The following is a 16037-nucleotide window of genomic DNA, read 5'->3' as shown; positions in this document are numbered from 1 at the left end:
AAAAATAAGTTAAAACATTTAAGAAGCAACATTAGCAATTTTCATCAAAGTAGGGGGAGTTTTGGTAAGTCCTATTGCAGAAACTGATACAAGTGAATTCCAATAACTGTTTTGGAACAATCAGACAGCTGAATAATTGGACTAACTTTAATGTCAAAAAATGTACCTGGACATAATGGGGTTCATACCATGAATCCTTAATTATAATCTTAAGACATCGAGTTTTTGAGTTTTCTCATCTCGTGCCGAAATGTAGCACAGTAATTTACGAAATAGATCATAACTTGAGATATTCCACTGGACGTACCTGATTGAAGATCTATCTTGAAAACCGGATGACCGTCCCAAGCCAGTCATCAGGAATTTTGCCTCGGATTTTTCCACTTAGGGCTCTCAAGGAGTGATCTGTTGCCGCCTGCATCAAGCTCCACGCATAAGTAATATATAACATCGTATGGTATTCGTCCAAGGACAAAGTACAAAAAGAGTCACCTTTACAATGTAGACTTCAATGCCAAGCTTTGCAATCATTGCCGCCTCGGATATCTTAGTCACCATTCCCCCAGTTGTATCATGGGCAGCTACAGTTATCTCAACTGGTAATCACAAATAAAAACAAAAAATATATACCTGAATTCTGTAGGACAATCCAGCAATTATAGCAAATAAAACCCTGCTGCATCTAATCATCCTATTGTTCCTCTTCCAAATATCATTTGTTCTAGTTACATTAGTTCTTTGATGCCAAGTGTAGAAACTTCTCATTTAGGAGGAGATATTAAAATGATTCTACAAATCAAACTCCCAAGTTTTTGTATAAATGATACTTCACGGAACTAGTCTGAAACTACAGAAATGACAATGCAAATTATTGTAATCTTATACATACTCCCAAAGATTCTGAAAATCCTTATTCTGGTACCAATACATTGCTCATCTATCATATATGATTTAGATATTTCTATAGCTACCATGATTAGATATTTCTATAGCTATTAAAAAAGGTACATGAGGTTGCACCAAAACTTCCAAGGTAAACTATCTCTCATATTGGAAATGTTCAAAATTCAAATAGTCATAAAGCTTTGACTGGGATAACTAGGAATATACAAGAATGGAGGAGATTGATGCTCTAAATAAAGTGGTATTTGAGAAATAACATATTCATCACATAATAAGAAAGTAGTAGAATTTCAGTGGGTGTTTACCATAAAATAAGACACAAAGTTTGGTTAATAGCTAAATGCTTTACCCAAACCTCTGGGATTAATTATCAAAAGACTTCAGCTCCAGTTGTTAAAATTAACTTTTTCATAATTCTTTTTTCTCTCATTGTTAATTTAAATGGGCCATTTTCATCAATTGGCAAAAAAAGGTTTTCTTACTAGTGGAAGAAGCTTCTATGAGCGTGCCACTGAGATACAAAATGTGGAACTCACGAACAACAAAGTCTACATATTAAGCAAATCTCAATATGGTCTTAGATAGTCTCCAAGAGCATAGTTTGGACACCTCGAAAAAGTGGTAACAGGTTATTCATTCAGACCCAAGCAGACCATATAAACACTCTAAGAATAATAAAACTGCAATTTTAATTGTTTAGGTAGATGATATATTATTCTTCAAAGAGATGATGAAGCAGGTTTGGTTGATCTTTAAGAAGCTTAAAGAGAATTTCAAATCAATGCTGTCATCTCCGTAGCACATAATGATAGGAATAAAACAAGCTAACAAATATTATCTCAATCACAATTCCAGACAATATATGCTAACTAATCCCAGATCAGGTTCTGGTTCCAATTATAACGGAAATAAATCAAATCAGAACTATGCTCAAAGAGTAGATAAATCAACCTAAACCTCAAGCAACAAGAACAATAAAATATAGGAAAGAGAAATCGACACCGGATTTATACTGGTTCACCCAATGTGGGCTACGTCCAGTTCTCTGCTACCGTTGCAGGTTCCACTAAATGTCAGGAGAATCTTCAAGAGTTTACAACGCTCTATAATGATTTCTCTCACTTTTCTCTCAAAGAAAAATGCTCACGAATCACTCTTATAAGCTTCTAACATTCTTCAATGGAAACAAAAAAACTTACAGAGCTCACGTTTTTCTTCTCTGTGAAGCCTCACGAAGAAACTCTCGCCAAAACCCTCTCTCTGTAAATTTCTCTCACTTGATTCTCTCTCTAGGGGTTGTTAAAATCGTGGGCGGCAGACACTTACTTTTTAACAAAAGAAAATTGCCAACTTAATGAAGAAGAAATAATGTAATGGGCCTTTTTTTATTTAAGCCCATTAAGCCACCTTCATTCTTTCTTTTAATTTGGCTCCATTCTCAACACATAATCCAATTTTACATGATAAGACAAAGTATATTGAAGTTGATAAATATTTTATATAAAAGAAAAACCAATGTAGGTGTATGTGAGGCCCCCAGTGGTAACGACTTATACAAGAAAGGGTAGGAAAGGGAATTCACCCACTGACCGTTAGAATTCGTGTTGTACGGCTATTGGAGCCTTTTTGGGCTGTGGGGTTTATAGTGTCAGGTAGGAGGTTAGGGAGGTTAGGCTTTATTTTGAATTTTGCTTGTGCAAAAGATTAGGGCAGGAGAGCTTCTCAGTCCTCTCGAATATACTGAGTATTTTGTATGGCCTTAAGGCCTTGTTTGCTGATTTGAATTCCAAAAATGTAAGGGATACCTTACAGTGTCTATGTTTTTCTCATCTTCCAACAAGTTGATGGCTAACTAAGGACTCCCAAGAGGACAATTTGATAAATTGATTGACAAATTGGTCATGGAAGACATCTTTAAATCAGCTTGAGAGAGTGTTGGATTTTAGTTATATAAATATTAGTTGTGTATTAGTTGTTCATATTCATGTTAATAATTATGTCGTATTTATTTCCTATATTTTCCTTTTCCTTTCTCCTATATAAGAGAAATAATATTATTTTACCCTCTCCTTAAAACCTCGTGTACACCCTTATATTATATATATAAATAACTCAAAGGAATGGAAAAGTTCAGGACCCTTTTCTCCCAAATCTACATAGGCTACAACTCCGATAAATAACAATATTGAGGTCAAATGTATCTGCCAGTCTTCAGGTAAGTTAATTTGGTATGTATAACATGTTTTTTCCGTGCTTTGCTTCTTTTTTGACGTAAACATTATTTAGCCAAAAAAAGTTGTCTCATGACTATGCAGTGAAGTGAAAAACAACGTTCAAACCTTCTGTATTACTGTTGTGCATTATAGGTTGTAAAACAGACCAACGACCATCTTCACCCACAACTGCAGTATTAAAGAATTGGTCAGTTCAGGTCTCAAACTTCTGTAGTTTAAAATTACGTCAAGAGGATCTTTTATCATCTTACCAATCTCTCTCAGAAGGACTGCATTAGGTTCTGAAGGAGGACGATCATAAACCCCTAAAACATCTGTCTTCAATCTAAGTTAAGTGGAACACTTGCAAAAGAAATATATATTCCTACACGTAGGATGAGAAAGATAAAACAATTCATAAGAATGTCTGAGTTTGTGGATTTACGGTTAACTGACATATACATGGTATAGCACCACCCTAATCAAATTGGTCATTTATCGAATTATGTTCTACCAGCAACAAAAGACGAAGAGAAGAACCTTGTGATTAGGTTAACTCTACTCTACTGTAAACCATCTCTCTGATGGTGCATTCATAAACAGAACTCAGATTAGTCCACTTATATGCTGTAGCTGTGTCCATGGTATCAGTGCATGAAATTAAATCATCTTGGAAGTCATAAGGATACAAGGAAAACAACATAATCAGGCTTTAGATGCTCTGCAAGATGTCGAATTATTACATCTCCGCTTAATATGGTGCACCCCTTATTAACAAGAAAAAAAAAAGTTAGATAAATTAATAGTCGACCAAATAATGAAAATTTGAAACAGAAGAGAGCAAACCAGGGAATCATCAAAAACGGCATCTCCATGCAGAACCTAAGCAAAAGGTTACAGTCGCAATGTATTAGTTATTTAGATCCAAAATATCAGCCTCTTTCCCAAATCCTTTGTAATTACTTCCCTGTAAGCTAATTTTTCCTTATTTTCTAGTTACCTTTTTATATTGATTAAAAAATAAGGTAGCAATAGTTGATAAATCATGAAATATAAGTTTTTTTTTAATAAGAAACCACGCTTTCATGAAGAAAAATGAAAGAATACAAGGGGTATACAAAAAGATAAGCCCACACAATGAGTCAAACTAAAACAAAAAGGGCTCGAACCTAACATAAATCATGAAATAAAAGTTACTAATTAGTTTCTCTACATGGTATCAAAGCAGTCGTGAAATAAAAGTTACCCATTGTCAAAAGCACCGTCAAGGTGAGTTCAGAGGATCAATCGTGAGGTGATTGACATTTCAAGTGGTTTAGAGGAATCTACGGATTGGGATGTTGATTCATGCCTAACTGGACAAGACGGAAGTTCACTTTGTGGACGTTCGTTTGATCCCTGATAAGTTGGAGGGCCAAGAAAAACCATTATCGCAGGAGAGAGTGAATAGGAGATCCACCACCTAACCAAACAAATGTATAACTGGAGGGTGTATTCCAAAAATGTCCGAGGGAGATAATTGTTATTTGTGATTTTCTTTTTTTCTCATGTTGTAATAATGGTTTCGAATCAAGAAAAAGTTTTTTCACAACTAATAATGTATATTAGTATGTTTTAGTTCATCTACGACCGAAAATCCGAAAATTATAGTTGAACCATGTGCAGGCAAAGTTCTAAAGGCGGGAGAGAATCAGAGATGCACATCTAGATCCAAAGACATTGTATGAGGACAAATCCGATGAGAAATAGTGTTACAGGTTGAATCATGAACATAGGCCACTAAGAGTTCATATGTGAAATAATGTGGATACATCAACTCTTGACCGAGTTAGATTTCAATGTCATAGTTCCAACCAAGATTTGGAGTCACAACCCAAGTTATCCTTCATATTGCATCTAACCCAATATTTCATGAGTGGCCTAAGCATATTGAAGTTGATTCTTGTTTTGTTTGCGAGAAAATACAACAAGATTTAGTGTTTGGATATATGAAGACTAGATAGCAAATAGGGAACATCTTTATGAAAGCTTTAAATAGAGTACAAATAGATTACCTTTGTAACATGTTAGGCATGGTTTTGTTTGTATGCCCTTCCTTTAGGTTCCCTTTAGGTTGGGCTCTTTTTGTTGGGCTGTTTTTTTGTATGTCCTTGTATATTCTTTCATAATTCTCAATGAAAGCTCGATTTCTAATTAATATATATATATATATATATATATATATATGTTAGGTATGATTAACATATATGCTCTAGTTCGAGGGAGAGTGTTGTAGTATGTATTGTTAAATAGGACTTTATTAGTCATTTGTCCCTTATTGTAATTTTACTATTATTAGTTTAGGGCTTCTGTGCATGCCTATATATATGTAACTTTAGTGTATAGGATGGTACAACATATTCTCCGGTTCTCCCATATTTTTTCTCACATCATCATAACAAAAACAAATCCAGGTTAAAGAAAAGAGATCTCTGGTATTTAATGATATAATCTCTTTTGAAAGCATCAAATTGAATCAAGTACTTGAAACAATAAGAAAAAATGGTATTTTATTTCATCAATGGAATTGTTTCTGATAAAAAGAAAGAATGAGAAAGAATTATAAGAAACAATCAACAACATAAATGTATCGTTAATTATGGAACACCAATGCTAAAATATAAACCTTACAGGAACAAATCCAAAGTTAATAGCTTTAGAAACTCCATGTAAATCAACTGCAGCTATCTGGAGCAAAAAAAAAAAACATTCAACAATAAATTGAATGACAAACAAAGGAATAATTAAAAGAAGGAGAAAGGTTGAAAAAATAAGTTTCAAGAATACAGTCTTCTAAAATGGATCTAACATTTCTTTCACAAGTGGACCATCCACATGAAAATGGAGACATTCCAACAGATGGAATACCCTCTGCAAAGAAAACCCAAACAAGGTTCACAAAAAATATTTGACTTAACTTCCCTGTGTGGGGTTGAGTTAAACATACAGATAATGGTGTAATTTAAAACAAACTAATCAAACTTATTCTGTTTAATGAAATTGGTTTCCTTGGCAAATAAATAAATATATATAAACACATATATTTGCACACATGCGCATGTGTGTGTAATCTATGTCCAATAACCCACAAAACCTTTCAAATTTTATTTAATTAAATCATTGGTTCCACGTCTGTTATGTTCCTCCTGTTGGGCCCTACCTCACGTGCAAGTCTACCATCCAAAAGCCCATTAGGGTTCGTTGGAAAAAAATTAAATCGAATGGAAAAAGACGAAGTAGAAGGAGGAGGAAGTGGTGGCGTGCCGCACAAGGATGAAAGAAAAAAGTGCCTAAATACTTGATGCCAAGACAAAAGGAAAGGAGACTAGTTTGCTTTTTCCAACAGAATGAAGAGGAGACCGTCTAATTGTCTTTGCCAAGGCATATCATTTCTTTTGTGCAGTTCGGTTTGAGTCGTCTTCTTCAATGAGATATCTCTCTATGCTTTATTCAGTTCCACTTTTCTGTATATGAAGGGAATTTCATATTACAATAGTTGTTAGGATTATTGTCTGATGTATTATTGATTGTCATTATATTCTCTACTCGCAACTTGGAAAGAAAGTTGTATACCCCACTATTTCGATGGTGGAAGATTTTTGGAATTGTTCAGTAACATTTTTCTTTTTTCCTATTTTCCTATGTGCTTAAACTCACTAACTACACGTTTAAAGACTTCCTTCATTGAAAAATTTTCACTCCATTTAAGAGAGAGTCATCAAAGCCAAAAAATAAGTCCAAAGATGATTGATGACTTTTGGACAGGCAAGTCATAGTATATATCAATGGGTAGTGGGTTAATGATAGCGTATACTATCACATTGTCAACGAGATATCGACACACTCTTCTTATGGAAGATGTTGGAGGTTAGGTATGCAGAAGGAAAACAGCAGGCAACAAAACTTGTTTGACACAAAATAAATTTGAAAAATAAGAGTCCAATTGCAAAGCATTTAAATGAAATGCAAAGCATTGTGAACCAGTTGTCTAAAATGCAAATGAACTTTGTTATGGGCTGAAACTCAACAAGACACGTGGGCAAATCCCTAGATGCCACGAGGAGTATGAGCCCACTCCAAACTCGATAGGCAACTGCAGGAAAGTGTGCGTGCCCCAAAGATGGACAGTCTAACTCGTCTACTTTCCTCGGGCAGAATTCAACCGATGAAAGATCCACTAGCATTGAGCGAGGGTATGATCTCGCATGTCCAAGTAAGAGTAGACTAGTGATTTCGAGGTGCACTTGGGCACAAGGCAAGGCGATTTCGCCCAGGTGCGCCTTGCAAGGTGCCCAGGCGAGAACCTTCAACCGAGCGCTCGCCTCGGTTCACCTTTGTGCTCCTCTCACCTCGTTTTTTTTTTAAATAGTTTTAGAAACTATTCTATTTCTCTCTACCTCACAAAAGAAATACCCAAACCCTAATTTCTCAATCTCTGCCTCTCGACTTTCACCCTCAACTCACCCACCTGCGGTCTCTGACCATCGTCGTCGCCACCGCCTCCTCCTTCGACTTCACTCTTGCTCGAAGGTTTCTTTCTTTTCTTTTTTTTATTCTTTTATCTCATGTATTCCTTTTCTTCTCTTTCATTTCACACCAATGCCAATGGTGGTTAGTGATGATGATGACACCGAAGAAGAAGAATTAGAAAAAGAAAGATTGTAAGGATGTTCAAGATGGAGAGAATTTAAATTTAGATGAGTCTGAGTATTTCTTAATGTTGCTTGTCTTGGGAACTAATAGAATTTGATTGTTTTATGTATCTTGTTGACATTTACTATGACACTATTTTGGTATTGATTTTTTAAACTATGTTTACTATATAAATTTATGCACTATATATATAATTTTTATTTATTTATTAAGGTGCGCCTCGCATCAGTCGGGCGTCGCCTTTTTATCACCTCTCGCCTCAAGGCGATCAAAGGGCTTGTCACCTTGAAGTGCGTCTTGCGCCTCAAAAACACTGGAGTAGACTAAGAACACTCTAACCGATTGTACGGCCTCGATTTATCAGAGCATGTTCTAACTTAAGCTTTGGAGTACATTCAGCAGAGCACCATACACTTGCTCTCCTCTTAACTCTCCCAACCCAAGTTCTAACTTAAGTTTTGGAGTACAATCAGCAGAGCACCACACCAGTGTTGAGTTCGATTTTGCAGATTACGCGCACACAAAGGAGACAACTACGTCACCATTCGCCGGCCACAGCAGTATACTGGATTCCGGCATCAACAAACTTAGAAAATGAACTTCAGGCATTATTGCTCCTCAGTTCTTTATCAAACAATTATAAACATTGGAAAAGTAATTGCTCATCTTATGGAAGATTCACTAGGACTATAATCAAGATAAATAGTCTACTGAATGAATAGGTGAGAAGGAAGACAGAAAATCCTTCAACATGCCAGAAGCTTGGTCAGAAAAACTGGGAGAGAAGCCAAAGCTACAAGGAATCTTGGATAGTTTTGTTCATTAGTATATTAGTCTTTCGTTGCTACCCTTATGTAATTTTTCATTTCTTCAATGAAAAAATTTGTTTCCTTTTCAAAAAAGAAGGAAAAAGGAAAGTTTTGGAAAGGTTTTTGCCCAAAGTGTGAGTACCTGTGTTTTATGCCTTGCTTCCTTTCTTCAAACATAGTATCCTTATGTGTGAGTAAGCCTAACTAAGATACTCTTATGTAATTTTTCATTTCTTCCATGAAGAAATTCGTTTCCTTTTCAAGAAGAAGAAGAAGAAGAAAAGAAAGGTTTGGAAAGGTTTTTGCCCAGAGAGTGAGTACTTGTGTTTTATGTCTTTCTTCCTTTCTTCATTACGTTTGAGTAGGCTAACTTAGATAACATCTAAATGCTACCGGGGAGAATATTTTGAGTTAAAAGATTCAACCTTGTGAAGGAGAAAATGGGTGACATGGCAATAAATATGTAGCACTAATATTTCCAAGCAACACGATTGAGCCCTATTGCTTCCTATCCTTATGTGCCACTTGTCCCCACATGCACGCACTTGTCTCAAGCATGTATCCGTGTTTTCTCTGGCCACACCACACTACCATGCTGCCCTCTCTTGACAGCATGCACAATGTAGTAGTCTTAAACTACCTCCTAGCTGTGCTCTTGTCGTTTTTTCTTTCCTTTTTTTTCTTTTTTGGAGTAAAAACCGAACTTCTATTGAGAAAAATGAAACTAACACAAGGGATACAAAAAAAAAAATAGCCCAACAAACGGGATACAATCTAAAAGAACAGGCTCCAATCAAGCAAAATCAAGCCTAATGAATCATTACAAAAGGGTTTGGACACCAAGGCCCAAAAGGAAGCATGAAACCGAACAAGAGCCCAAACATCCTCTCATGATCTCTCAACCCCTCTAAAAATCCTGCTATTTCTCTACATCCACAAGCTCATAGAACAACTAAGACATCTACTTGCCATAAGAACTGGCCCCTATCCCTAAACTGAGGATGATGAAGAACCCGCTCCAACATCAAACTACACTCTTTGGCACGAGCTAGGTGAACCCCAAAAGCCTAAAGCAAACAATTCCAGACAAACGACGCAAACTGGCAGGACCAAAGGAGATGATTGAGATCCTCCACAGCACGGGAGCCTATTTAGGCAAAAGAGCGTCTCGAGATGCGGTCTAAAATATTAACTCTGCTATGTAAGAACTGCCGAGCAAAAAAAAATCTAATCTTCTTTGAAATCTTAACCTTCCAAGGTAATTAAAAAATAAACCAGCAAGAGGGATGGGTCCAGCAGACAAAAAAAAAAAGATTTATAGGAAAACCTTTCTAAAAGATTACGAGACCAAAGACAAACTTCCCAGATTAACAACAAAATCCCCCAACAAGGTTATCAAGACCACAAAATTTGTCTCAGAAAGGACGACGAAAACCAACAAAGAGGAACGGTTGCCTAATGAAGGCAGGAATGAAGCCACTGGAGGACCCCTCATGGAAGTAAGATTGTAAAGGCGAGAAAATAACGAACAGAAAGGTCAATCCCCAAGCCATGGATCCTCACAAAAATAGGTATCGATCCCATCCCCCACCCAACAATGAACAATCTGAGAAAAACAGGGGAATTTAGAAGACATGGCTACCCACAAAATCTTGGAAGTGCCTTTAGACAAGTTTAATCTTGCCATATAGTTTCAATATGGAAGATTGAAGAGCCATGTCTAGGCTAAAGAAAGCATTACCGCTGAGCTATGCTCGCTTTGGCGACTTGCTGGAGGCTCTTATTTCAACAATTCTCTATTGCTTAGGAGTTCAACAAGAGTGTTCCTACGAAAATTTTGTAGCTATTGGGAGGTCCTCTATTTTCTTCAAAAGTTTCGATTTCGTGGGTAAATTCCATTAAAGTTGTACTTTCTTAGATTTGGTTTGAAAAGAATCAAAGGTTATTTGAATGTCGTTATTAGTCTTCTAATGTTTAAAGTTTCTCATTAGTGTTCTCTTTCAAATTTATTTGTTAACTACTCATCTAGTATGATATGTTCCTACTGGGAGGCATTTATAACTTCCCTTTAGCTTTAATGCTTTTCTTTTATTTCTATTCACTCCTTTCGGAGTTTGTATCTTTGAACAATTTTGTTCCTTTTCATATCACAATGAAAAGTTTGTGATGTAATTACTAACCCATTAGTTTTATTAGTTATTAGTTAAAGGCTGAAGTTAGTTGGTTAGCTGTTTTTAGTTAGTTGGTTGGCTGTTATTAGTTAGTTCTTGTTAAAAGTCTTTAGCCCTCTTCTATAAAAGGGCTGCTGTCTTCATTTGTTGTGTAGTTTTTTCAATCAATAAAATTCTCTCTCAATTGGTTTACACCAGTTTTTCTTAAGTTTGAAAATTATTTCGAGGCGGAAGATGAGGTTGATAAAGAATTGATAGGAAGATATGATGATTCTACTTTTTCTTTGGCTACATTGTTCTTTGAAGTTGAAATGCAAGAAGTTAACCGGCACAATTCCTTAATTTCTCAAAAAGGCTTACAAATTGAACAAGAAAATGAGAAGGAGAAAGATGAGGAACAAACTACAAAGTTTTTCCACCATGATAGACCTCAAGAAAGCAAAAACAATGGGTTCTGGGTTCAAGATTCTGATTTTTCCAGCAAAGAAGAAGAATTTTGCTGTGGGTTTGTAGATTATTTCGATGATATTGAAGATGATTCTCATAGGAGTGCAAAGATTGAAGGAGATGAAAGAAGCTTGAAGCAAGAATATACCACAAAGTCTTTCCTTCACAGAAGACTTCAAGAATGTAGACATGAGAAGGAGTATTTTTGTTTGGATGAGTTAAAAAGGGCATTTTCAATTGGAGTATTTTTGAACCACAAGAAAAGGCAAAATTCCATTTTAAAGATTGTTCACAGCCTTCTAACTCCACTGCATTTAAACTCGAGGACGAGTTTTCTTTTAAGAGGGAAGGAAACTGATGTAATTACTAACCCATTAGTTTTATTAGTTATTAGTTAAAGGCTGAAGTTAGTTGGTCAGCTGTTTTTAGTGAGTTGGTTGGCTGTTATTAGTTAGTTCTTGTTAAAAGTCTTTAGCCCTCTTCTATAAAAGGGCTGCTGTCTTCATTTGTTGTGTAGTTTTTTCAATCAATAAAATTCTCTCTCAATTGGTTTACACCAGTTTGTATCTTGTAAAAAAAAAAAAGTTCAAACTCCACCAGTATCATTTCTCCACAAATGATATTAACAGTCTACTTGTTGGGACCTCATGTTGATACCCAGCTCACAAGTGTAAAGAGTTTAAGAATATATTAAAAATATAAATTTATCATAACCTAGTAGCTTAATCTTTTAGGTAATTTCAATCCCTAAATAACAAACCAGCAAACCAAAAATCCTAAAAACAACTGACACTAATCTAAAAACTTCTAGATCTTCTAGAATCTGAAGCTGATAGGCCCCCAGCAACTAAGGTGTACGCAAGAAAGAAGGGTGGTGTACGTAAGGGAGGGGTCGTACGAGAGTAGAGGTATTGTAGGGAGTGGGGCCCAGTTAGTTAAGGGTGGTTTTGGGTATTTGGCATGTTGGGTAAATACCCCTACGGTAGAAGGCAGGGTCATGTTTTTTGGTTTATTTTTTCTGAAGACTGTTTGGGAGAGATTCAGGAGCTCTCTAATTCTCCCTTGACCCTTGTAATGCTTTCAAGTGAGTTTGATAGGAAGAAGATTAATGCTAACTTGATCATCTGAGAAATCATGCACTTCAAATTTCAAACATAAAGGACGATTGTTGAACATATATTGAAAGATAAAATCTATTATAACATAAAGGACGATTTTGATTTCACAGGATTGGAAGAATGCGATTGTATAGTTCTAACTTCTCTTTGGGGAGGATTCTCTCTACCCTCCGCCTTTAGGTTGTTCTCGCCTTTTTGGGCTCTTTTGATTTGAATGCATTCTCTTTGTTTCTTATCAAAAAAAAAAAAAAAAAAAAAAAAAAATATCTATTATAACCAATGAGCTTAAATTTTCTATTTGTGTGCCCACCTTTTGTTTTTTAAATATTTTTCAAATCTCTTAGCAAGTAAATATATATTTTTTCAAATCATTCCTCAAGTAGTTGATCAACTTGTATGCACATAGAGAGAGACATACACAGAAATATTAAATAAGGAGAGCAGCATTGACAAAGAAGTACCTCTTGCTAGTGCTCTAACAATTTGGAGATTGAGCGAAGTTACCTGATACATAAGAAACAAGGAAAATATTCGTTTAATATAGATTAGAAGCTAAAGGATAATATTAAAAGTTCAACCTTATACCCAAAAAAATAAATTAGAGTTCAATATGTTTTATTTTATAAGAAACAAATTTCATAAAAAAAAATGATGCACAAAAGACCACAAAGTTGAAAAAGAAAAAAGGGGACCCACAACCCATATCCTCCAACAACTTGAACTACGGTTGGGCAAATACAAGAAATGATTGATATCCTCCTGAAATCTTCAACATTGGAAACACCAATTGGGGTTGCGCAGAGAAGGGGTTACGTTTCTGAACCTCGTCACTCATGTTGAGACCGCTAGACTAGAGAACAAAGGAAACCTTGCATTTCTTAGGCAAATTCTACTTTCAAGAGGGATTCACAAAATTGAGGAAGAGCAGTCTCCCCCTCCATAAAAGTGGCAAAAAGAAATTTGACTGCGAACAGGTCCACTCTCATCAATCCTCCGTCTAACTGGGATGAAAGTTGGGTCCGTACTGAATCTCCTTGATCACTAAGTTCATAGAGAATCGCTGTATTTTAAAATATTCATAAGGGAGTCCCACTCTTTCAAATCCTATCCCGGTAAGGCCTTCTGAGCATTGTACGCCACCAATTCTCTTGCCTATCTCCCACATTCATATTCATCTGCATGGAGATGGTATAAAGTTAGGAAAGCAACCTTTGAATCTTCCATTGTCACTTCAATCATCACTTCAGTCAAAAGAATGTCTTTCTTGCCATCTCTAGTTTGAATAGAAGAAAATTGAAGACATCTTCAAGCTTAATTCTATTGGTCCTTCAAGAGCTCTTGATATCATTCTCAAAAGCCGAATATTTTCCATCTAGCACCGCTCTCCATACAGTGTGAAACCATGGACTACATGAGGTTTTATATTGCTACTCAAAGAAGACCACCCAAATCCTTCTAGAGTTTTAGACTAGAGCTTTCATCCCTAAAACTCAAAAAATGGTAACAGGAGTCTGTATTTAAAACTGAAGCTTATAGTACCCTAGAAACATTTTTCAGTACCGATTTTTAGAGACAAATTAATTTAATCAAAAAACCTACTAGTCTTCTAGAGTTCAAACCAATAGGGAAAATTTAGCAACATTACGATTTTAAGACACTCGAATACTTCTTGTTCAACTAAGGCTAATTCAGTGTCTTGTGTATGCTATCTATGAGGTAGTTAGACACGCCCCCGCTAGAAAGACTTTCTTACTTAGCTTAGTTCTCCTACCCCTCTGAGGAGTCAATTTCTTTTGGAACCATTCGTTTTGAGAAAGAAAAAGGAATATCAAAAATTCGAGTGGCAGTTGGATTCATTAATGCAATGGAACTCAAGTACTGGCCTTGGAAGGAAATCTCTATTCAAATCATAATCTTTCATAACAAAACACCACTGAAACTAATCTGAATAGAATAGAAAGTAAAACAAAGAAATAAACTTGTATTAAGATTTCCTATTTGCTTTAAAGCACTTGCAACCACTTGTTTTGACCAACTTTTTCTGTCTTTTCACTTTCCCTTTTTTCTTTTTTCTTTTTTCTTTTTCTTTTTCTTTTTTTTTTTTTTTTTTTTTTGCTTTTTTAGTTCATGATCTCTCCTCAACTTGGAAACATTTGACTAGCAATGTCATTCATCCTGGGTTTAGGTTTTCCAGCAAGGAACCCCAGTTGACTCCAATTGAGACTAAAAAAATCATTCAGAAATTGAATTTCGAGACCAATTTTCCTTCTTCCATCCAGAGGTGCTGCCGAGGAGTTCACAAACATGACTTTAAACGGGGAAATATAATTAGGAAACAATAAATGCAATTGGACCAATAAGATTACCAAAGTATACACAGGTTCTTCAACATGATACATAGTTCACCAGGCAGAAGAGATGCCTGAACTGGTACATGTTCAGACACTCAAATGCAGTAATGGATTACATAAAGTACCTTGTTGGGACTGCAGTACTGTATGAAATGAGCACAATTGATTGCCAAACCAATAATGAGAAAGTAGAAACAACAATTAAAGCAAGGCTCGACACATGTTAACTTACAGATATACGAGTGGCAACAAATCCAGCCTTGACCAAGGATCTGCCAAGTCCTCCTTTATGAACCCCTGATTTACTTGCCTGAAAGTGGCCAAAAGAACCTGAAAACATAGAGAATAATAATACCCTCACGATTGTTTTTGCAGCAGAACTATACAGTCTTCTTCAAGGTTCCAGTCTTTCATATATTGATAATTATCTTCAGTTCGCCTCATCAAGACCTAGTTGCGTAAAATTTCCTAGAATTTTTTTTTATTATTCTTGCGTTGCCAGAGAACTAACTTACCAGCTCCATGAACAACTATAAAGGGGCTCGCAAGGCCAACTTCCTGTTCTCCGAAATCATCTGCAATAGATGCAATGTCGGATTGTCCAGGCCGCTTGCTCCAATCCATTCCAATAATCTTTGAAGAAGAAGAGCCACTAACCATCGTTTTCCTCAGATGAGACGAAACCGTCGCCAAATTTTCTTCATGTATCGTCTCCAATTCATTTTTGCAAGTAATAGCGGCACCACCTGGATTGCATCAAAATCATTGATACGATACAGATTGCTACAGACCCAGATCCATTTTTACAATGCTAACAAGAGCAAATCGCAAGCTAAAAGGAAAATCGATGTTCTTGAGCTGCAAATGACTACGGACCGAGTTTTACGATGCATCGGACTTGTCTGGCCAGATCCAGAGCTTTGATACTGTCATCGGAGACTGTGTGCGATTGATTTCCCTCCTCCATTGTGCTTGAATGAGAAAGTCTACGATGAGCGAATCAATGGGCGAATCAAACTCGAATCCGAAGCTAACTCCTCCCAGAAATTCGCGGGTTTTTCTCCCTACGATAAGTATAAAATATATGGAAGGATTTTTTTCCGAGTTTTTTATTTTTTTTAATATCGTTAAAAATTAATCTATAAGTAGGATTTTTCAAACTAATTCCCAGAATAATTAAATTTTAAATGAGGTGGCAAAATAGGTGGAGTCCATAAAATATTATTTTAATAAAATTTTAGATACGTGGCAGTGGTAACCCATTCCTCCTCCCCTTCTATAAGTTGAAATCTTTAGCACTACTTTCGTTAACTAGTTCAATACCACAAGTAAT

General features: G+C 35.9%; 1 protein-coding gene across 1 annotated transcript; it reads right to left on the bottom strand.

Moving 5' to 3' along the window:
* Positions 1-129: 129 nt before the first annotated feature.
* On the bottom strand, positions 130-15801 carry LOC111025262 (Amino acid kinase family protein). The gene is made up of 12 exons (XM_022303102.2): positions 15581-15801; positions 15220-15450; positions 14937-15034; positions 12815-12857; positions 5965-6026; positions 5787-5843; positions 3963-3998; positions 3806-3883; positions 3389-3455; positions 3243-3305; positions 493-596; positions 130-415 (listed from the first exon to the last, which is right to left on the bottom strand). The coding sequence occupies exons 1-12, from the start codon at positions 15669-15671 to the stop codon at positions 320-322; spliced, it is 1026 nt and encodes a 341-aa protein (XP_022158794.1). The 5' UTR covers positions 15672-15801; the 3' UTR covers positions 130-319.
* Positions 15802-16037: the final 236 nt, after the last annotated feature.

This window comes from Momordica charantia, assembly GCF_013281855.1.
Source record: "Momordica charantia cultivar OHB3-1 chromosome 8 unlocalized genomic scaffold, Mcharantia_2.0 BLBB01000008.1, whole genome shotgun sequence".
Taxonomy (NCBI): Eukaryota; Viridiplantae; Streptophyta; class Magnoliopsida; order Cucurbitales; family Cucurbitaceae; genus Momordica; species Momordica charantia.
The sequence above is the reverse complement of the archived record's forward strand: the minus strand, read 5'-3'. Positions and strand labels throughout refer to the sequence as shown.

Excerpts from the sequence above, each read along its gene's own strand:
- LOC111025262 (XM_022303102.2), bottom strand. The coding sequence starts at position 15,671 with ATGGAGGAGGGAAATCAATCGCACACAGTCTCCGATGACAGTATCAAA. Across the intron at positions 12,858-14,936 it reads TTGTTGCCACTCGTATATCT|GTAACTTCGCTCAATCTCCA; the intron begins GTAAGTTAACAT and ends CTTATGTATCAG. Across the intron at positions 3,999-5,786 it reads TTAACTTTGGATTTGTTCCT|GTTCTGCATGGAGATGCCGT; the intron begins GTAAGGTTTATA and ends CCTTTTGCTTAG.